The 21,679-nt window shown below is 43.3% G+C and overlaps 3 protein-coding genes across 3 annotated transcripts in view; 2 read left to right on the top strand and 1 right to left on the bottom strand.

The window, feature by feature from the left end:
• Nucleotides 1–1,174: 1,174 nt before the first annotated feature.
• Nucleotides 1,175–2,136, top strand: ND-30 (NADH:ubiquinone oxidoreductase core subunit S3). Its single transcript, XM_074097044.1, has one exon. The coding sequence runs from the start codon at nt 1,276–1,278 to the stop codon at nt 2,071–2,073; it is 798 nt and encodes a 265-aa protein (XP_073953145.1). The 5' UTR covers nt 1,175–1,275; the 3' UTR covers nt 2,074–2,136.
• A 366-nt stretch (nt 2,137–2,502) lies between these two features.
• LOC141434619 (splicing factor Cactin-like) lies at nt 2,503–12,481 on the bottom strand. Its single transcript, XM_074097045.1, has 9 exons — nt 12,346–12,481; nt 11,925–12,257; nt 11,177–11,414; nt 9,811–9,985; nt 6,856–7,055; nt 5,918–6,022; nt 4,757–4,880; nt 3,896–4,055; nt 2,503–3,381 (listed from the first exon to the last, which is right to left on the bottom strand). Coding segments are annotated over exons 1-9 (2,124 nt in total). The 5' UTR covers nt 12,348–12,481; the 3' UTR covers nt 2,503–2,594.
• Nucleotides 12,482–12,821: 340 nt separating this feature from the next.
• Nucleotides 12,822–21,679, top strand: part of IKKepsilon (I-kappaB kinase epsilon) — a 15,964-nt gene continuing 7,106 nt past the window's right edge. The window contains exons 1-8 of the mRNA XM_074097424.1: nt 12,822–13,774; nt 13,992–14,219; nt 15,403–15,519; nt 16,543–16,713; nt 17,684–17,884; nt 19,451–19,710; nt 20,009–20,195; nt 20,320–20,598. Coding sequence (XP_073953525.1) covers nt 13,028–13,774; nt 13,992–14,219; nt 15,403–15,519; nt 16,543–16,713; nt 17,684–17,884; nt 19,451–19,710; nt 20,009–20,195; nt 20,320–20,598 — 2,190 coding nt within the window. The 5' untranslated portion in view covers nt 12,822–13,027. The remainder of the gene's footprint in view (nt 13,775–13,991; nt 14,220–15,402; nt 15,520–16,542; nt 16,714–17,683; nt 17,885–19,450; nt 19,711–20,008; nt 20,196–20,319; nt 20,599–21,679) is intronic.

Here is a 21,679-nt window from a genome sequence, read left to right on the forward strand (position 1 = left end):
AATTACCATAGGTGTCCCAACAATATTTGAAGAGTTTCTTCGATTTCCTTAAAATCCAATCATCAGATCTGATTTTGTGCCTATTGGACTTAATTAGAGGTATTCATAGACAAACGGATTTTTTTTTTTCAACTCGGTTCATAAATAACGGAGTTCTGAGGTAACAGCCAAAAAAAATACAACTGAATTGATAACCTCATCCTTTTCCTTTAAGTCGTTAAAAAACAGGCTGTCATTATCAATATATGACACGTCATTGAAACTTTAGATATAAGAAGTGATCCGTCTGAACGCCAGTTGTCTATGCAGTTTGTGTATTTGACATTGCATCACGCGAGGCAATCAATCCCTACTTTGTTTCTGAATTTTAACAAATCAACAAGCACGTCTAGATTTGCAACCTTGAAATTGATTCGTATTTGAATCATAACTCGTTTTGGTGTTAGGTATAGCCATTTTTTGTGTGGAATTTGTTCTGAGTTACGCTTCCTGACTTATTATTTGTTCGTAGGTTATAAGTCGCCAAAAGTGGTTAAACAAAATAAAGGCGACAACGGATATGTCTTTAATTTTTATGTTTCTTTCTCTTACATTATTATTTACGGAAAAATGTATTCAAAATCGATGTCATCTTGTGATGTAGAAGGTCCGGTTTCTTCATTTTTTTCGGGTTTCTTGGTTTTTCCTACTTATTTCTTGAAGGATATTCTCAGGAATTACTTAGGTAGCGCGCGGAAGTACACTACAAATTAAATTGATTGAAACAGTGATAACTTACAGTAGCTAGAAATGTGGCTAAAAAATTTGGCCACAATAATTTTTTTTTTGCAGCTACCTATTTAGTAAATGTGGCTAGATCTAGCTAAAATTGGCTAAAGTGGCAACACTGCAACGACATTTTTAATTTCTCCGAATTATTTAGATTCTTTTATTTTTGCCTCTGTTTCCGTTTGCCGATCGTTTAAGTTATAAAAGAAAACGCTACAGTTTTTGTTATTTTTACCCGGCTGCCCAATAGGAATAGGTACAGGTATAGATATGTACAGATCTTATAACTTCTGTCTGTCTGTTCCATCTGTTCCAAATGACTTGGCTTCGTGCAGACATTTCTTTTGCCTATCCCTACAATAAAAAAGGCCTGTAAATGTGTCAACTGTCATCAACTGTCATATTTATGTCAAACCATTGTCAGTCACACGAACGGACACTGGTTTGTTTTGCGATATTTCGATCGAACGCAAAATTACGTAAGGTTTAATTTTAAATTTGAACGAAATGTCGTTCTTCCTGAAACGCACAATAGGTGCGGCAGGCGGTCTAGGGCGCGTTGTTCTAAACAACGCTAAAGCGCCAGCCGTCCAGAGCGTGGCGAGGAAGAGCGAGACGGCCGCCCCGCAGGCGGAGACGCGGCCCACGTACGCCAAGCTGGACCCGCTGCAGAAGTCGCAGCTGATAGACTTCGGCAAGTACGTAGCGGAGTGCCTGCCCAAGTTCGTACAAAAGGTGCAGCTGACGGCCGGCAACGAGCTGGAGGTGCTGGTGCCGCCGGAGGGCGTCATCCCGGTGCTGCAGTTCCTGAAGGACCACCACAGCGCGCAGTTCGCCAGCCTCGTCGACATCGCGGGCGTGGACGTGCCGTCGCGGCCCAACCGCTTCGAGATCGTGTACAACCTGCTGTCACTGCGCTACAACGCGCGCGCGCGCGTCAAGACCTACGCCGACGAGCTCACGCCCATCGACTCGGCCTGCGAGGTGTTCAAGGCCGCCAACTGGTACGAGCGCGAGATCTGGGACATGTACGGCGTCTTCTTTGCCAATCATCCAGACTTGAGGAGGATTCTCACTGATTATGGATTCGAAGGCCATCCATTTAGGAAGGATTTCCCTCTCAGTGGCTATGTGGAGGTGCGCTATGATGATGAACAGAAGAGAGTGGTTGTGGAACCATTGGAGCTTGCACAGGAGTTCCGCAGATTTGAACTGGCCGCTCCGTGGGAGCAGTTCCCTAACTTCCGAGGTAACCCTGCCGCTGAGGAAGTCACCAACCCCTCTGAGCCTCCCAAGAAAGAATGAATTAGTTATGGCTTGTAGAATTAATGTTATGTAAATAAAATAAACAGATTTCTTATTAGTTGATGTTCTGTTTTTCTAAGAATCTTTGGAAATCACTTCTTCTGAAAAAAGATCTGTAGGAGTTGCATTAAGACTTCCTGCATCTTTTTCCTTATTAGACAATATACAAAATGACTAATAAACCAAAAAGAAACAAATGGAATTAAAACCACATGCTCCTTATGAGGTGTCAAGTAGCAATTCCTACATAAAATGTTGTATGGAAGTATACTTCATTTAAGAGAACTAAAAGGAAGCTGATAGAAGCAGGGGTTCTAGCTCTATGTTCTTTTGGTTTAAACACACCTTAGTATGAATTTCATGGGTAAAAATAAGACAAAAAATATTTTAAATTTGTATTATCTTACACTGCTAATAACAATAGTGACTGAGGTGCTTTCTGCTGTAATGGTTGATCAGCGACATAAATCCATATGCAATCTCTGTAGCACTCGTACATAGCATGACGCACAGGGCGGGGCCTACCGGCGGTAGCGATAGCGCTTGAAGTGGAACCAGAGCTGGAAGATGTTGTTGTGGAAGTGGCAGCGGAAGCCGCGCTTGTAGGAGTACTCCCACTCGCGGTTGACGATCTTGAAGGCGATGTCCTCGTAGGGCGGCCCGGCGCGGAACCGCAGCACCGCGAACTCGGGGTCCGCGCACGGCGCCAGCGAGAACTCGGGCGCCGCGCGCGGGTCCATCAGGTCCGGGTAGAAGATGTTGAACTTGTAGCCCTGCACGATCTTGGGCGGCGGGTTGTCCATGTCGTAGTGCGTCTGGTTGTACTTGTTCCACTCGAAGCCCGTGTGCACGCGGTTGAAGTAGCGCGGCTTGCGCGGACGGAACTTGTCCGGCCACGGCGCCGCCTCCCCCCCACCCCCCCCAACCCCCGCCGGCAGCGGCGCCTCCACGCTGAACGCGGCCTCGTCCGCGCCCATGCCGCGGCGCGCCTCGCGCTCGAAGGCGGCGGCGCCGGCGGGGAGGGCGGGGGGGGCGGCGGGCGCCGGCGCGCGGGCGGCGTGCGTGCGCGCGCGCAGGTAGTGCAGGCGCGCGGCGTCCTGCGCGGCGTCCAGCAGCAGCGCGCCGGGCTCCAGCGCGCGCGGCGCCAGCGGCTCCGGCGAGTAGCGCCCCGCAGCGTACAGCGCCACGCACGCCGCCTCCGACTCCGAGTCCGATCCCTCCGACTCCGACCCCGATTTAGCCGCCGCGGCCTCCGGCGCCGCCTCCGCTTCCGTCTCCGCCTCGACTTCCGCTTTCGGGGAACCAGATCTGCAACATTAATATTTAAATAGTGAAAAATCCAGTCCTAAACCTCTTGTAAACATTAATGGAAGCGCTTGAAAGGGATCTGTATGAAATTTGGTATAAGAAGATGAAGAAGATATTCAGTTGTATATCTGGATTTGATCCCGATATTCTCATAACATTGGATAAGATTTAGACATTTTAACCCAATTTTTAACAATGATTTTTGGCAATTCCAAAATTTGGCAAAATCTCGGAATTTCAATTGAACTGCTAGACTTAATAGTTTACGTGTGCAGCCGCAGGGCAACTAGTCTGATATAAATGCTAAAATTGTCTAGTAAAAAACTACAAACGAGTAAATTAAAAGCGCTAACGTACCACTGAAATTGACGTCATCATAAAATAACTATTAAACAAATCACTTTCTTAGCACATGCTTTAATTAAAGAATTCCAGCGACCATCCCAACACCGCGACTCGAATTTTGTCGCGGCCTTAGGTTAAGAAACGCTGACGACACGTTCCCATGAATGACTTACGTGCCGGGCTCGCCGTCGTCGGCGGGCGCGGGCGCGGCGGGGGCGGGTGCGGGGCGGGGCCGGCGGAGGCCACGCCCTGTTCCTGTTTGAGCAGCTGCAGCTTGCGGCGCAGGTTGTGCTGGTGGCGGTCCCTCAGCCGCGCGCGCGCCATGTGCGCTGAACACACGACACACGACACAATGATATACATATAACAGATGTTCGATACTTCGGCACAGCTGCATGCGCCATGATCACGAGACGTGGGTACGCGGAACAAAACCCCAATTTAAATCATAAAATTAGTAATGACCGCGACAGTTTAAAACATTGTAAGTCGCATCAACAATAAAAGAACCGGACAAATGCAGGTCTAACCCCCCTTTTTCACCATTCGTTGCTTCGTTTTGTGCGACAGACATCTGTGATGCCGTTTGTCTGTCAAATAACAGTGTTATTTGTTGCAAAATTCATTTTTTATACAAGCTTTTTTAGTGGAATGTACTTTTTGTTGATCGAATTTGCACTGTCATCCAAGCTATGTAGCTTCCATGCCAAGTTTCAAGTGGATGCCATTAATCGTGGAATAGTTTCGAAATACACTACCTATGTATAGGTATACTATTTGCTATCTATGCCACAGCTCTATCAAGTACCTATAGTCCAATCATAAACAAACTTAAATAGAATCATGTAAAAAGAGTTAAGATCAGTCCAGAGATTGATCGACAACAAAGCGATTCTATGAATCTTTCCTCTTTTTTCTTTTGAGGTATTCAAGAGATCCATTAAAATCGGAGTACTCTGTAAAAAGACATGTGCGGTTCTCTGAGACGCGTTTGTTTAGTCAGTCGGTCTCGCTCTCGCTCACCGCTCACCTTTGAGCTGGCTGAGCAGGCTCTCCCAGTAGCCGACGTCGATGTTGTCTTGTCGTCCGGCGATCTTGTGCTCGATCTGCGCCTGCAGCGCCGCCAGCTGCGCGCCCGACTTGCCGCGGAAGATCTGCGCACCACCACCAACACACATCACATACCTCAATATCACAGCTTTATTTGGTTAATAAAACCGTATCCTAATTGATCCATCGGTTAAAGGAGCGGCCACACCGCTGCTTAAATAGTACATTGTGTCTTAAGGGCGGTAAATAAGGAATTACGAACGAGAGTCTATTAGAAGCCCGAAGTCGAAGACTGAGGGCTTTAATGAGTCGATGTTCGTAATTCTAGTACCGCCCGTGCGACATACAATGTTTTTCATCACATTTGCGAGTAAAATTGTATTTTTTCAAAAATTGCCGATACCGCTGACTGCGCTCTTGACAATCCGCAGCATGTGCATGGCGTGCGTGTGCAGCGCGCGCACGGAGCAGCAGCACGCCATGCAGTAACAAACTCATGCGACCGACCGCGGGCTTCATGACGAGCACATTAAGGTCGAGGGTTTTATTTGGGAGGTTGCAACCAAGGTAACCTGCATGTTACGACACTGTTTACGAGCAAGTGTGATGAAAAAACGGTGGCGGTACGGAATCGCAGTGTTGCGCGCCGTTTTTATCGCATACTCTCCACACGATTTTTGTTTGGTAAAGTCCTGACGTTTACGGCACGTCACTGCGGTTCCGTACTTTAAGCATAATTGAATCAAATATGCGATAAAAACGGCGCGCATACGATGCAACAACACTGCGATTCCGTACCGTCACCGTTTTTTAAGCAGCAATGTGGCCGCCCCTTACGCCAGGGCTTCCCAAACTGTGCGTCGCGACGCCCTGGGGCGTGACGACACTGTCCCAGGGGCTTCACGTGTCAATGAGACCAAGTCGAGACAGCGGGGCCCCCGCCGCCGCGGGGAGGTCCAATACGCCCGCATCGCTGCTGCCGGCTTTTTGGTAAAAAAATGGCGAAGTCCCAAGAGCGTCGCAGTTCAAATAAATTTAGAAAGAAGAATTTATATAATATTAATAATATTGGCGTAATGTGTCTATAGCACCCGTCTTTTAGCGTCGAGGCAAGGCACGGGCACTAAAGGGTCTGTCTGACCTTGGTGACGTCGTCGGCCACGCTCTGGTGCACGGTGTCCCTGAGCGCGGCGGCCGCGGCGTCCTGCGCGGAGGGCGCCGCGCGACGCAGCTTCGCCAGCTCGTCCTGCAACAAAGCTTCCGTTAACATGGTTGCTCCATTCGATAAATATCGCAACTCAAAACGTCAGCAAACGTTTTTCCACAAGTAGGTCCCCGACGGATAAAATAACCAGTTCCGAGTTCTGGCGGTGCGTGTAGGGTCATTCGAGCGTTTAAGGAGCGGCCACATCGCTGCTTAAAAAACGGGGACGGTACGGAATCGCAGTGACGTAAACGTCAACGACTTTTGGTCGAAGTGACAGATAAGGACAAACGATTTTAGCGGCATTTTAAGGTTTGATTGTCGTTTATAAATAAGGGGCTAACGTTTACGGCACGTCACTGCGATTCCGCACCGTTTGCGCATGTGTGGCCGCTCCTTTATTCCGTATGATTTTCGTGTGCAAATTTTTGTTAACACGATGGAAGATTTTGTTACAGTTTCCATTTTGCATTTGCAGGTGGTAGGTCCTTGTGCAAGGTCCGCCCGGATTACTACCACCATCTTGCTCGCTAATCCTGTTGTGAAGCAGCATTGTTTGCACTGTTGTGTTTCGGCGTGGAGAGTAAGACAGCCGGTGAAATTACTGGCACTTGAGGTATCCCATCTTAGGCCTCTAGGTTGCCAACGCATCTGCTATACCCTGGTGTTGCAGATGTTTATGGGTGTTGGTGATCTCTTACCATCAGGAGACCCACTCACTCGTTTGCCATCAGTCGAATTAAAAAAAAAATATATCTAGTAGAATAACAGTACATCTAAAAAATAATCAATAACGTCATCAAATTGTACAGCCCATGCCCATTCATAAGAAATGGTGACCACGAGAATGAAGCGGTCGAGCGGTCTGTACGGACCTGCACGATGGTCTGGACGTCCTGCCAGTAGGGCTGCTGGTCGCGGTGCTCCAGCTCGCGGTAGACGGCGATGTCTGCCAGCAGGTCTTCCAGGTCCGGCGCGCGCAGCCCGTTGAGGTAGGTGTAGGGCTCGTGCATCTCCAGCGCCTCCACGCACTGCTCCGACCCCACGTACCACGCCAGCAGGTCGATTGGCTTCGCTGCACACACACACACACACACACACACAAATATAAAGTTTGCATTCCATCTGTTTCTAAAAAAAAATAATTTTGTAGGTATGGATTCTGAGGCCGTGTCAGTCGTGTGACATCTATACTATCTATACTTCTATACTAATATTATAAAGTGGAAAGCTTTGGAATTTTTAATGTTTGTTACGAATTAACTCAAAAAGTACTGGACCGATTTTAAAAATTCTTTGACTATTAGAATGCTAAATTATTCCAAAGTGCCAAAGGCTATATTTATTAACAGAAAAAAATAGGGTTCCGTACTAAAACTACAAAAATGAAACTCAAAGTGTAAAAAAGTGGCCATAAAACACCTTTCATCGCATGCGCTGTAGAAACTATTGATTATAGAACAAAAAATGTTTTACGATATTAAGGAATACATCAAGATCTACAAAAAACTTCGCGATACCATATGTCCAACTATTGTAGTTATGTCACTATATCTACTTTTTTATATTTTAAATGTTGACAGAAATGACGACTAAAATCAGACCATCTTACCCATACCTTTGTATCTTTTAATCCTTATCCAAATAAATTTTATATTCAAGACGGTTTCAATACATGTAGATTACTTTTTGAAATATTCAAATCGGACATTCCATTCAAAAGATATCACGAAATTAAAAATATCAATCTAACCAAAAAATGCATTTACTGTACATACATTGAAAATAAATGGAAACTAAATATGAAACATAAAAAATAAATATTTAAATGTGACATGGAAAATAAATATTTAAATATTTAAGGTGGGCTCCCATACAGCAAACGTGTTTTTTTTTTTGCTGTTTTCTGCTAATATCTAATCCATACTAATATTATAAATGCGAAAGTAACTCTGTCTGTCTGTCTGTCTGTCTGTCTGTTACGCTTTCACGCAAAAACCGCTGAACCGATTTGGATGAAATTTGGTACAGAGATAGAATGGACCATGGGAAAGAACATAGGCTATCTTTTATCGCAAAAAAAAGGCTTTAAGGGGTTGAAATAGGGGTGAAAGTTTATATGGTGGAAGTTCGTTGCTGTCGGAAATAAAACTATGAATCTTGGCATTTAGGCACTTAATAAGAAATAAGTCGGTATGTGTTTTAGCTTTTTTGAAAATTCGACCTGTGAGGGGTTGAAATAGGGATGAAAGCTCATATGGAAGGTCGTCATTATCGAAGATAAATCGATGTTTCTTTATGAAACTTGGCATTTGGGCACGTGATAAGAGATAAATAATTGTTCGCGCATTTTTTAAAATTCTTCCTGTGTGGGGTAAATAGGGGGTGAAAGTTTAAATGAAGGTCGACATTGTAGAAGATAAATCGATGGTTCTTTATGAAACTTGGCATTTGGGCACATAATAGAGATAAATAAATAGATATATTTTCGCGCATTTTTTAAAATTCTTCCTGTGTGGGGTAAAATAGGGGGTGAAAGTTTATATGAAGGTCGACATTGTAGAAGATAAATCGATGGTTCTTTATGAAACTTGGCATTTGGGCACTTTGAAAAATAAATAGATATTTGTTCAAGGGTTTTTGAAAATTTTACCTGCGAGGGGATGAAATAGGATGAAAAATTATATGGAACGTCGTCATTATCACAGATAAATCGATTAATCTTTGTGTTTAGGTATTCGATAAGAACAAAAAAAAACTGGTTAAAATCGACTCGAACTCGCGCATCAAGGGTTCCGTGCATAGGACCCCTTAGCCATTAGTTTATGAATATCAAGTGTTAGCAGAGCCAAGCTCATAAGCAAAATGTACGCAATGTGGGGTCATTTTACATGGCTTATTAACATAGACAGACAGACATGAAAAATTATGATTTTCAGATTTTTCTTACTTATTTTGCTATAAAGGGAATAAAATTTGCTATAAGAGCTTCCTTTATTTAAGTTTCTAGGACAGCCGGAAGTACCCTATAACTTTTATTGAGTTTAGGTTTTAATTTCAACTCGATAAATACTCCGCACGTTTACGGGATAAAGGGTCTTGACAGACAGACGGACGGACGGACAGCAAAGTCATCCTATAATAGTTCCATTTTTTCCCTTTGAGGTACGGAACCCTAAAAAACATTCGTTCCGGCTCTTTTCAAATTTCGACATTTTTCATACCTACTTGAAAATATGGGGATGAAAGTTCGTAAGGAATTCCAAACAAATTTACTATAAGTATATTTATCGGAAATATGTGTAGCAATGCTTAGTAAGAATGCCGTCTTAATTATAATCCTACCCTCCTAACTTACAATAAAGGACGTAAGATGTCAAGAGCTCACTATGAAGAATTAGTCCTTTTGTGTTGGCAGGGTAGAATACTTACGTTTTACCAAAGAATGGAAGAACAAAAAAAATTAGTTTAGATATAAAGCAATGTATTAAAATAGGTTATTTTCAGTAAACCGTAGAAGTTTCTATGTGCTATTATTGGCAGAATAGGTACCCTAAATAAATTAAATACTTTCCAAAGTTACTATTCCACGCGGACGAAGTCGCGGGCAAAAGCTAGTGTTGTATATGTTTACGCAAAACGTAACATAGTAGGTTGTGTAGGAGTCACTTTATGGAAATGTGATAAATAAATAAATAGTAAATAAATAATAAAATAAGTGTCAGTTAAAGTCATCTAAGGTAATCTCAATCATATTTGTAGAAATAAACATTTTGCATGTTGCGTGTAGTGTGTTACATGTTGCGTGTAGTGTAGTGTGTGTAACGTACCGCGGCCGTCGCGGATGCGTATCTGCGAGCGCAGACGCGCCTGCTGCAGATGGAAGGCGTCCTCCTGGCGCGCCCAGGAGCTGAACTGCGCGGCCTCCCGCGCGCGCGCCGCGGCCGCCGCCTCCGCCTCGCGCGCCGCGCGCTCCGCCTCGCGCTCCAGCCGCCGCTGCTTCACCTGACACGCAACCATACAAACTATATCATATATCAAACAGTCCTTTATTACATTTTTAGCCATTGCTCACATGATTTGTTAGATTATTTTCCCATATTTTTCTTTGCAGCAAAATTTCATTTCGCGTTTTTTCACGAATTTTATTTTTACAAGCCTGTTTTTTTCATGAAGCTTATTTTCACATTCGCATTCTTTTTGCCGCTCACGCGGAGCTCCTGTCCTGGGTGGTTTTGGCCCTTTGTGCCAATGCAAAACTAACATAACCTAAACCTACCTATGAGCCGTTAAGCCTGATTTTGTGGTTTAGTATTGGGACACTGGGACACAGGAGCTAGGTGATACCAGGGCTCCAACGACACTTGTTTCTGTTTCGATTGTAAAAATGTGACTCTGAAAAAACGCGAATGTGAAAATAAGCTTCATTAAAAAAGCAGACTTGGAAATATTGCTATTGTGATAAAAAAGCGAAATGAAAATTTTCTACAAAGAAAAAAGGATTATAGGAAAATAATCTAACAAACCGCTCACATGCGAATCCGTCTGCGTGGAATTCGTATAATCGTATTCCTTGTTCGATGTTCAATGAGGGGGGTCTCTTAGAACCCGCCCCATATTTTTTTATCTGGGTTTTTGAAAACAATTCATGGGTCAGAAAACGCAAACAAAACCAGAAAACAACAGCATTTTGATAACATAAAGGGCCACTGTTGAGTGCTAGATCTGCTGTTGACTACTAAAAAGGCATCAAGAAGTAAATTAAAGCCTGACCAGAAATATATGACTATTCGCCATGTTGCGGAATTTCATTGGAACTAATTTCTTACACTGGCAATAATTTTAATGATTGTCAGTGTCACTGTGGCGGTTTCTTTGAATCACTTTGAACAATAACAAAAATGCCCAAAACGATTTGTACCTAGTCAACAACGGATCATTGTACAACTACTGAAAAAAAAAACGCTTGGGGAATGATCCTACAAAACCTTTCCAAATAAACATCAGAGCTAACAGGTAAACGTTGTAGACAAGTCAAGATGTCATTGTTCCGACTATACTGAACTATTGCCATATAAATAAGAACAATAGCGCCCTCTTGACAATAGTCATATATTTTTGGTTTACCTTTAGTAATTTTAAGTTAGATATCTCTATGTATTATTCACCTCGACATATGCAATTTTCTAACTTTACCTTTTCTAATTCAATTTTATTTTCCATCTGTTTCTGCCTGTTGAGTGCATCCATCTCATCTCTGGTGACAGCCTTCACACCCTCCTTGGCCAGCTTCTTGGTCCACACGAAGGAGTGTGTGAGCGCCGAGTCCCCGAAAGGGTTGTCCTGGTTGGTGTAGCACTGGTACTCATTGTCCCAACCCATGCGCTCACGACGTTTGCGCTCTTTTTCCTGTTTTTCTTTCAGTCGTCGTGCACTGCCAACAGCAACATTGTATGTATTGCAACACAGCATGTAATATGTTGAAATTTATGACAATTTGTCAATTAAGGTTTACTTGTGTACTGTATAAGTTGAAATATAGTTAACTGTTATATACTCATTTAATTTTTATCAACTACTTTCATTGATAATATACAAATTTACCCTTTTTCTAAAAATTAAATTCAGCAACTTTAAATGCCAATAAAATTATAAATCCTGAACTGACCTAATTTCTAATTGCTGATACTATTGATTGCTGCAACATATATTATACATGTCAAAGGGAAGAATAATCCATGGAAATGGGTTTACAGTGGCAAATGTATCAATGAACACATAAAAAAATCATACATTGAAATTGAGAACTTCCAACTGTTTTGAGGCTATTTAAAAATAATGAACCTTGGCATGAACATTTGCATTGAGTTCATTGATATGGACCTCCGCAAAGTAATGCCTGATTAAACAAATTATTTAGAACCTTGGCATAATTAAAACTCACCGTTTTTCTTCTGGGGTTTCATTAGCCTTTTGCTGCTCCTTCTGTTTCCTGCGTTCCTCCTTGAGGCGCAGTCTCTCAGCTTCCAGCCGCTGCAGCAGCTTCAGCTCCTCGTCAGTGTCGCTGCTGCTCGACGAGCTGCTCTCCCGCTTCTTCTTCTTTTTACTCTTCTTATGTTTGCTCTTCTTTTCTCTGCTCGGTGACCGGTGCCTGGACGAGGCGGGAGATTTTGACCTGTGTTCTTTGCTTTGTTTGTGATCTTTACGCGAACGATGACGTTCCACGGAGCGGCTCCGCGAGCGATTTCTGTGTCTGCTGACCTCATGTCTAGATGACCTACGCAAATAAAGGTGTTATAAAGTAATTAGGACGCTTATTATAGCAGACTCCAGTAAATTATACTCCAGTAAATTATAAAACTTACATAATTAAATAGCAATAGCAACAATGCGTGTATACTTTTTCACTTTAATCCTCGTTAAATGATACAAATATAAGATTTTTTACTTGAAAAACAACATGAATCCGACAACAACAAGCAAAGCACGTCAGTCAACCACTCTTTGAGTCAACCAACGTCAACTCAATTTGACAGTAATCTTTTTTTTTGCGACAGCGATGCTTTGAACTGTTCAGGGCAAAAGTTTAAGCGCTTATGTCGGATACTTAACCACGAGAGCAGATTTTTTAACCGCTCTTTAACCGTTCTTTTGACAGTATTCTTGGTTTTGGATGTATAGTTGTATTAAATCGAGTAAATATTTATTTTTCCTTGCAGAAAAACTTCAATTCAATTCAAAAGGAAAAAAGTGACTGAGAAAAGAAAAACCTTAGAAAAAACTAAAAAAATATATAACATCTGACAGTACAGTTGTCACTTTCTTGGTTACCTGTCAAAATCATTGTCAAATTTGTTGACGAAAGTCGAAAGTTGAGTGAACGTATAATTGAAATAATTGGTCAATATTAAATTAGTTTTTTTTTTTATTGAGATTTAGGAGGTCGAGCCGACTTCTACAACCAATGATATTTAGTACTAGAGTCGGTCCTAGGTCTTCAAAATTATAAATGAATGAGTAGAGTAACACCGTGAGTAAATTTCAAAAATGTCGTTCCTTCGGGGCTCAGAGAACTATGTGTGGTGCACGACGAGCGTGCTGGGCAAGGGCGCGACGGGCGCCGTGTTCCAGGGCGTGAACAAGAACAACGGCGAGCCCGTGGCCGTCAAGACCTTCAACCAGCTGAGCCACATGCGGCCGCACGACGTGCAGATGCGCGAGTTCGAGGTGCTCCGCAAGGTCAAGCACGAGAACATCGTCAAGCTGCTCGCCATCGAGGAGGAGCAGGAGGGCCGCGGGAAGGTCATCGTCATGGAGCTCTGCACCGGCGGCAGCCTCTTCAACATCCTGGACGACCCCGAGAACACCTACGGCCTCCAAGAACAGGAGTTCCTGCTCGTGCTGGAGCATTTGACGGCTGGCATGAAACATTTACGAGATAACAACTTGGTACACAGAGATTTAAAGCCAGGAAACATCATGAAGTTCATCAATGAAGATGGCAGAACTACTTACAAGTTGACAGACTTTGGGGCCGCTAGAGAGTTGCAGGAGGAAGAGCAGTTTGTGTCTCTGTATGGGACAGAAGAGTACCTTCATCCTGACATGTATGAGCGAGCAGTGCTGAGGAAACCATGCGGGAAGAGTTTTGGGGCAACAGTGGATCTGTGGTCTATTGGAGTGACATTATATCATGTGGCCACTGGGCAGCTACCATTCAGGCCATATGGGGGAAGGAGGAATAAAGAAACCATGTTTTATATCACCACTAAGAAGGCTTCAGGAGTAATTGCTGTAAGTTTCTTTATTTGCCAAACATTGAGGCCGTTTTGCAGAAAAAATAAATCTAGATTTAGTAGTTAATCCAGGCTTAAGCTTGACAGTTCCATACAATTTGACACTACTAAACTGAGCTTAATGCTAACTCGAAATTTATGTGTTTACAGCAAGTAGCCATGAATTGTAAAACAGATGATACAAGTTTGCACTCATAAATAAAAATAAATTTCAGGGAACACAAACTACAGAGAATGGTCCCATAGATTGGGCACGAGATCTCCCATCCCACTGCCAGCTCAGTGTGGGGCTGCGCAAGCTCGTCACCCCCCTCCTGGCTGGCTTGCTGGAGGTGGACCCCCACCGCATATGGACCTTCGAACGCTTCTTCTCTGAGGTGCAGGCTGCCACCTCCACCATAGCAGTGCATGTGTTCCACGTCAACAAGGCCTGCAGTATCAAGGTGTGTTTAAAAGGAATGTTGTTTGTGAAAGACAATGGCTTTTGTTTGTTAGTAAACATCTAAAACAAAGTGATTTTATATTTGTACATAATTTGCACACAAAGGAAGCAGAAAAACACCTTGTTTCATTATAAATTACAAGAACAATGATTTATTGCAACTTTGTTCTCTACCCCTAGCCTCGGCAACATTCTTGAATGAAGTGTGGTGTTTTAATTTTATCATAAATCTGCTTCTTGCAAATATTGACAACACATAGCTAGTAGTACAGCTTCTATTGTTTTCAATACATGTTGTGTTGCAGCCATACATGTTTAAATTAGGAATTTTTTAATGGCTAATTAGGAATTAATATTATGTACAAGTACTGTTCCATGAAAATGTTCATTCATCATTTCTAAAGTAACCTCAACATTACAAAACAATAATTAACTAAAGGGACAGATTGTGAATTAAAATATTGTAAGTATAATATATAAAAAAAATCTAAACTGCACATTAAGTAAGTATCCATTAACGATGTTCCATGTTTATGTTTGCAAGACATTCACACCAAACAAGTAAACATCCACATGCCCCAAGCTCACAGTTTCTGAGCATGATTCACAATGATATCTTAACACAGTAATTGCGTATTGCGTAATGGTCGTAAAGGAACCGCAGCGGCCGCGGCTTGCGCAACCAACAATGGCTCACCTTGCGAGCGAGTACCGGCGATTCGGCGCGGCGCGGGTTGAAGGCTGCGCATTGAAAGTTATGGAGAGTGCGCGAATATGCGTGCTAATTATTTTAATTTAGGTCGAGTCCGTTGTGTTTAGATGTTTTTGTATGAGTTGTATAATTTGAAGAGTAAAAACAAGATAAACAATAACATGTTATTTGAAGCCATCCCTGTAGTAAAAGGAATGCTGAGCTCTTGCTGCAACCAGGAAGACGAACCTTACAACCCATTTGTGCTATAGATAGATCAGGTATATCATTACAAAAAAATATCAATCCACTATAGATGGATGTCTTATTAGGTGATCTAAGTGGACTGACGACATTGTGAGGTTTTCGGGTAACCGGTGGTGGCAAGCGGCGAGCTGTCGTTCACTGTGGCGTTCTAAGGGGGAGGCCTTCGTTCAGCAGTGGACGTCTTCTGGGCGATGATGATGAGGCTGGTGATTGGTCATGTCGGCAGGTGTTCCTGAAGCCGGAGGACCGCTACGAGCAGCTGCAGACGGCGCTGCTGGAGCAGTGCGGCGTGGTCGCCGAGTCGCAGGTGCTGCTCCACGCGGACCGGCTGCTGCTCTCTGAGGTCTAACTTAAACTTATGCTGCACGGAGATTGCGGTTTTTTTTTTAAGTAAAAGGAGGAAAACAAGCATGCGGTTCACCTGATGAGAAGCATTCACCTGGCCCTTTGAGAGACTGATAGGCTCGTTTTTTAAAGATTCCTAAGTTGTACTGCCCCAGAAATTTAGTCCCTGGATGCTGGTGCAAATAAAATCGCGGGCAGTTAGCGCTGCTCGTAGGTGCTGTTTTCCAATAGGCTCCGCCAGCCCGCTCCGTGCAAAGCGTGTCAGCTAGCGTGGGCCCTAACAGTTGTTTGTGGATGGATATGTGTTAAAGTGCAGGTCCATGCTAAATTATGAATAGAATAAGGTAGAACATCGTCGCATTTCAGCAAGACATATCGAAACACATTTTGTCACCGCCAGTTTTTGAAATGTTCAAATTCAAATTTAATAAAATATTTTGGACAGTGAATCAAAAAAAATGGCACAGTTGGTCTTATATTAACTTTAATAAAAACGCAATGAAAATTTTGGGAATTATGTCAAATTCAGGAATTCCAATGAGGGCTATCATTTATTGTCTCACTAGATGGCGCACTGTTGCGTGAGGTTTTTAAGTATGGCTTTCAAAGTCTGTTATTACGGGCGTGAAAACAAAGTTTAGATTAAAATCAAATTTAATACACCTTAAAACCGTACCATGAAAATATCGAGCATGCCACAGTGTTGCAATATCCCCGTTTTGTTCGGAAAAAGGGAGGACAAAGGTTTCCGAAAGACAAAACACAGACATTCATTGCCCCGGAACGCATATTTGCCATAATTAATTTCAGATATTGCAAAATATTCACAAAATTATCCTAATTATAAATAAACCCGCGTAGCTCACCCAATAACTATGAGATTTGACATTTCTGAGACCTCACGCTACACCAGCGCCTCTAGTGGCGAATTCATACGCGATAGCCCTCATTGGATTCCCTTAATGGTTTATGGTCGTGAGGTCTCTGCTAGTGCTAGTGGTCGAACAAGCATGCGTCGTAGGTGGAGGAGAGGTCGCCGGCGCGGCAGTACCCGGGCAGCAGTGCGACGGAGCCGCTGCTGCTGTTCAACAAGAGCAGCACGAGCGTGGCGCTGGCGCCGGAGCCCGACCCGCCCAAGTTCCCCGTCTTCCCCAACATCGTCTCCGTCGAGAACGATGCCAGCCAGGCCAAGGTATACGGCAAACCGACTATTGCTGCCCACACCACCGTTCAATAACTGACCTGACCTTATGCTGCTTTATATGCTGCCTTATAAGCTGGCCAGTTACTGAAAGATGGCTAGTAATTGAGGACTTGCCTTAGCTAATTTATAAGTTTCTGGTCAAATTAATTTTTTATATAAGTTTTCTTGCTGACTGTACTTTTATTGGCTGTATTCGTCCGTATTGTCTTGTCATTCAACTATCTTTATGAGTATGTACGAGTATACCAAATTTCATGTCAATAATCCGACTACTGGAACTGTAAGTGGGTCAAAAAGAACTTGCAAGATTTGACCCAACAACAACAACCAGGGCAAGAAATAAATAAGCGTAAAAGCTGGTAAAAACAAGATCTATTATTAGCGCTGGAGATGCAGACTTCTCTGTAACAATCAGAATAGTAAAAAAAGTGTATCGTTACAAATAATCAAGCGCGTCAGATTATAGTGAGGTGACTTAATCAGATACTTATAAATGATAATTTCAATAATCTGACGATTTAGCTTGACGTAAGGGACTGGGAGGGTGAGAAACTTGTACACTAGCTTGTTTGGATATTTTTAAATATAAAAATATACGAATAAACTTTTGTGAGATATCTGCTATGAGAGAAAATATGAAGTGTTTTTAGTGGAGAAAATACATTACAAAAAGTAATAAGTTAAGTTCACATGAAATGTAAAAGAATGCATAAGGATGAAGATTGAGAAAATAATAAAAAAAAACCATTTTAAATAAATAAAAATAAAGTTTTTGACATGAATAAAATTATAGTTTTTTTTTGTCAGAATTAAAAAATCACACTAGATAATCGTCAGATTAGAAGTCAGCACGTCCCGGGCATGAAATTCAATCGTCATTGTGAAAATCTGACGCGCTCGTATTTAAATCGTCTAGTGTCGGCGGCGTGGTCAGTGTGTGTGTGTGTTCTGTCGTCAGACGGCGTGCAGCGTGGGCCACGTGATCAAGCGGCGCGTGGAGGCGCTGGCGGCGGCGTCGGCGCTGTGCGGGGCCGCTGTGGAGCGCTGGGGCGCGCTGCTGGCCGCGCGGCTGGCGGCGCTCGTGCAGCGCACCGACGCGCTGCACAAGCACGCGCTCAGCACCAGGGACGCCGCGCGCGCGCTCGACCTGGTGGCGCAGGTGGCGTGCTGCACTATTTTTGATCATTAACGCTATATTGTCCCAGAAAGTGAACAATTCCTGTGACGCAGCCTATTTCTCGTGTTCTACTCTACAATAACGCTTTTATTTCTATTGTTATAAATGCTTTACTTACGAACCCGCGATGGCCAGACCTTTATTATTTTATTAAAGCCGAATTTTTTTATATACGTTTTTAACACAGGTAATGTTAACACCAAAACGCCGTTGCTATGCTAATCCGTTTAATATCAAATATTTACCTTTCTTATAGATTTACAGTCAGTCTAACTAACGTTATCTAGGCTCTTTCAGCGACACGTCAGTAAAATTATGCGTGGTCAAACCCTTTATATATAATATATATATATATACGCGTCGACTTGAGAACAATAAATATCGTCCAAAACAGGTATGAACGCTCCCCAAAACTATGAAATTGAGTAGTGATGGCTCAGGTAGTAAGTAGGTCATATGTCCAACAATAAACTTAGGTACACAGTGAAACATTGTGATATTTCTAAAGTGACCCAGATCGTGTTTAGTGACTAAATCGCGTAGCGTAGGGACACCCTTGAGAACCCCCCACTGTACTCCAATTTGCATCGGCGTCACGTGAAGGAACACGTGTCTTCGAAACTTTTTCAGTATTATTGGCACAAAAGTAAATGTTTTTAGCATTTTTGTAGATTTTTCATTAAATTATAAATAAATAAATTATGGTTATAGAAATTCAATACATTTGATACTTTCCTAATATTAAACATATTTTGTAGATTATCGTGGACTAGATTAGACCACGTATTTAAGGGACACAATTTAGCAAGCGAAAACTTAATATAAAATTGCATTTGGCAGGTGGTAGGACCTTGTGCAAGGTCCGCCCGGATTGCTACCACCATCTTGCTCGCTAATCCTGCCGTGAAATAGCAGTGCTTGCACTGTTGTGTTTCGGCGTGGAGAGTAAGACAGCCGGTGAAATTATTGGCACTTGAGGTATCCCATCTTAGGCCCCTAGGTTGGCAACGCATCTGCAATCCCCCTGGTGTTGCAGGTGTCTATGGGCGGTGGTAATCTCTTACCATCAGGAGACCTACTTGCTCGTTTGCCATCCAGTAGGATAAAAAAAATTACCTTAGGTAGTCAACAATTAAACATTTACGCATGGAACATTTAAAGAGGCTGATTAAAGTTAAAGTAATTAAAATTGTTTTGATTATATTCGTGCATTAACATAAACACGTATTACATAAATACGTCTTAAAATCATGAAACAGATTATATTAGTTTTCACGTTTTTTGTATAATAATAATATGTAATGTTTCATTCTGTACCCCAATGTGGACACTGAAACATTTCCCATTTTTTACTTTTTTTGATGACTTACTACACATTCCTAAAGAATACTGTATATGTCACCCGAAACCCAATAAAATTACCTAAGTACCTAATTTTGGCTCTTGCCTGAGTAAACGTTAGCTTTCTAGTTAGTTCTTACAAGTTATTATAAAATAACGAAAGTTTGGTTGTCGCGAGCTATTAGTGAAGGTGGTATGTGTGTGCAGATGAGCAATGCTCAGAACGGTGCGGGGGGCGCGACGACGCCCGAGTGGTCAGCGATGGCGGGGCTGGTGGCGCGCGAGGCGGGCGCGCTGCGCACGGCAGCGGCGGCGCTGGCGGCGCGGCACGGCGCAGGCGCGGGCGCGGGGGCGGGGGGCGGTATGCGCGGGGCGGGGCTGCGAGGCGAATGGGAGGCAGCGGCGCGCGCGGCGCCCTGCGTGCACGAACAGCGGCTGCACCTCCGGGCCCGGACGCTCATCGAGAGGTGTGTTGTCCACGAATCTTACAATTATGTAGTCAGTTTCGAAAATGGGACCTTGACAGTCGTTATACTAACAGCTTCGTCTGTCTTTGGCTGACATCAGAAACTTTTTTTAGTGTAGTAGAAAACTGTAATTTGGCACGAGTGCTCATAATAATTGAACGGACAGGTTCTTATGGTGTGTGGGATCTAGTTAAAAATGTATACACATAGTGTTGTCCGATGCGTGCGAAAACTTCTCCATTAGAAATTTATCGTTATGTGCGACCGGCCTTGCTGACGTATCTCGTGTCTCGCGCAGGCTGCGCGAGTCGTGGCAGCACCTGGTGCGGGACCGCGCCACGCGCGCGCTGACCTACAACGACGAGCAGTTCCACGTGCTGGAGCGCATCACCGTGGGCGAGGCCGGACGACGCGCGCGCGCGCTGCTGCTGCGGGCCGCGCCCATGGCCCGCGCGCGCGCAGACGCGCTGCACGACTGGTACCAGGTACGCCCGCTGGTACCGCCGCCATCAAAATATGTGTGGCGTATAGTGAAATTGTATACATTTCCGTGCTATATTAGAGCAATTCTGGCTGTGTGTGGCCGACCTAACAGTACCCGTCTGGCAGGTGGCGCAGACGGTGTGGCTGCAGACGTGCATCCTGGACAAGGACGCGGCGGGCGCCGAGCTCAAGCTGCTGGCGCTGGCGGCGCGGCTGCAGGACGCCGAGCTGCACGCAAGACACCAGCTGCAGGACCAGGTCAGTACTCCATACACACGCACGGGCATGTACACATCCATTTATTTATTTTATTTTATTTATTTATCAACATGCGATGATGATCATGGTCTCTCAATTTGGCAATCTTTGTTCCAACATTTTTATTACTCAGTAATTTGTAGCTGTTGATTCGCCGAAAAGGAAGTTTTATTTTACACAGAAATAAGCTTGCTTTTGACCACAATCACGCCTGTTGGTAAGCGAAGATGTGGACTAAGATGGTGAGATTCCATTCATCCTAGATTTGATTTGTGCATTTCAATAATCTGACTATTATACCTTGAAGCACAGAATAAGTAATAGTACAAGTACAGAAGGTACTCTCTTTTGATGTTGACGAAAGCCGCCATTTTATACGCCTACGTAATTTTTATTAGCAAAATCACCGCGCACCTCCAAGCAACATTGAACTTTAGTGCTGCGCGCGAAGGTTGTTATTATCCAGCACCAACGTTTTGCTTTAGGATAGGGTTGTAAATCAATAAAAAAATAATACATAGGAGTAAATTCGGACAAATACTTAGTTTTCTAGCATTTTTAAATTAATGCGCCTACGATCTCCGATGGTCACAAAATGGATAATTGTACAAGGTCGCGTGCCGAATGCGTCGTCCGGCTGCCTCAAAGGTTTTGTATACCCGCAGTGGGCATTGGTAAATCGCGAATTACCTATCTGTTCTTTTGTCGCACTCGCACTTAATATGGTTTCGAACAGAATTGGGTTAGTTAGTGTAATGTTATGTACAGAATATAAATATATAAATAAAATAAATATGAATGCAATATTTTTTTGCACTCACCACGAACCAGTTTCACGAAAATCACACAGCTACACGTAGCGTTACGCGACGCGACTAGTTCGTGCGAGAGACTGCGAGCGTGCGTGCCGGGGCGGTGCTCATGGCCCTAGTGAGTTAACCCACGCCGGCGTGGGGTGTTTTGATACTTACAGAATCTTACCTATATCGCGGAGTGCGCCGCGCCTGCCTGAAGTAAGGGAATGGGAGGGTTAGAAACTTGTAAAAAAATGATAGCTCAACATTCTCAAGCGTGGTTAATTTATTTCCAAATAAAATAATGTAAGAGTAATGAAATATAATCTTACGATTTGCACAAGTCGTTAAATGTAGTGCGTCTTTCACTATTTATCACGGTATCACCTTCTTATGAATGAAGATGAAGATTGAGAAAGATTATTAAAAAAAAA

This window comes from Choristoneura fumiferana, chromosome 14 (assembly GCF_025370935.1).
Source record: "Choristoneura fumiferana chromosome 14, NRCan_CFum_1, whole genome shotgun sequence".
NCBI lineage: Eukaryota > Metazoa > Arthropoda > Insecta > Lepidoptera > Tortricidae > Choristoneura > Choristoneura fumiferana.

Bases quoted from the DNA above. Each gene is read 5' to 3' on its own strand.
- LOC141434619 (XM_074097045.1), bottom strand. The intron at 11,415-11,924 runs GTGAGTTTTAAT...TGCTGTTGGCAG, and splicing joins GAAACCCCAGAAGAAAAACG to TGCACGACGACTGAAAGAAA. The intron at 4,881-5,917 runs GTCAGACAGACC...GGTGGTGCGCAG, and splicing joins TGGCCGACGACGTCACCAAG to ATCTTCCGCGGCAAGTCGGG.
- ND-30 (XM_074097044.1), top strand. From the start codon at position 1,276: ATGTCGTTCTTCCTGAAACGCACAATAGGTGCGGCAGGCGGTCTAGGG.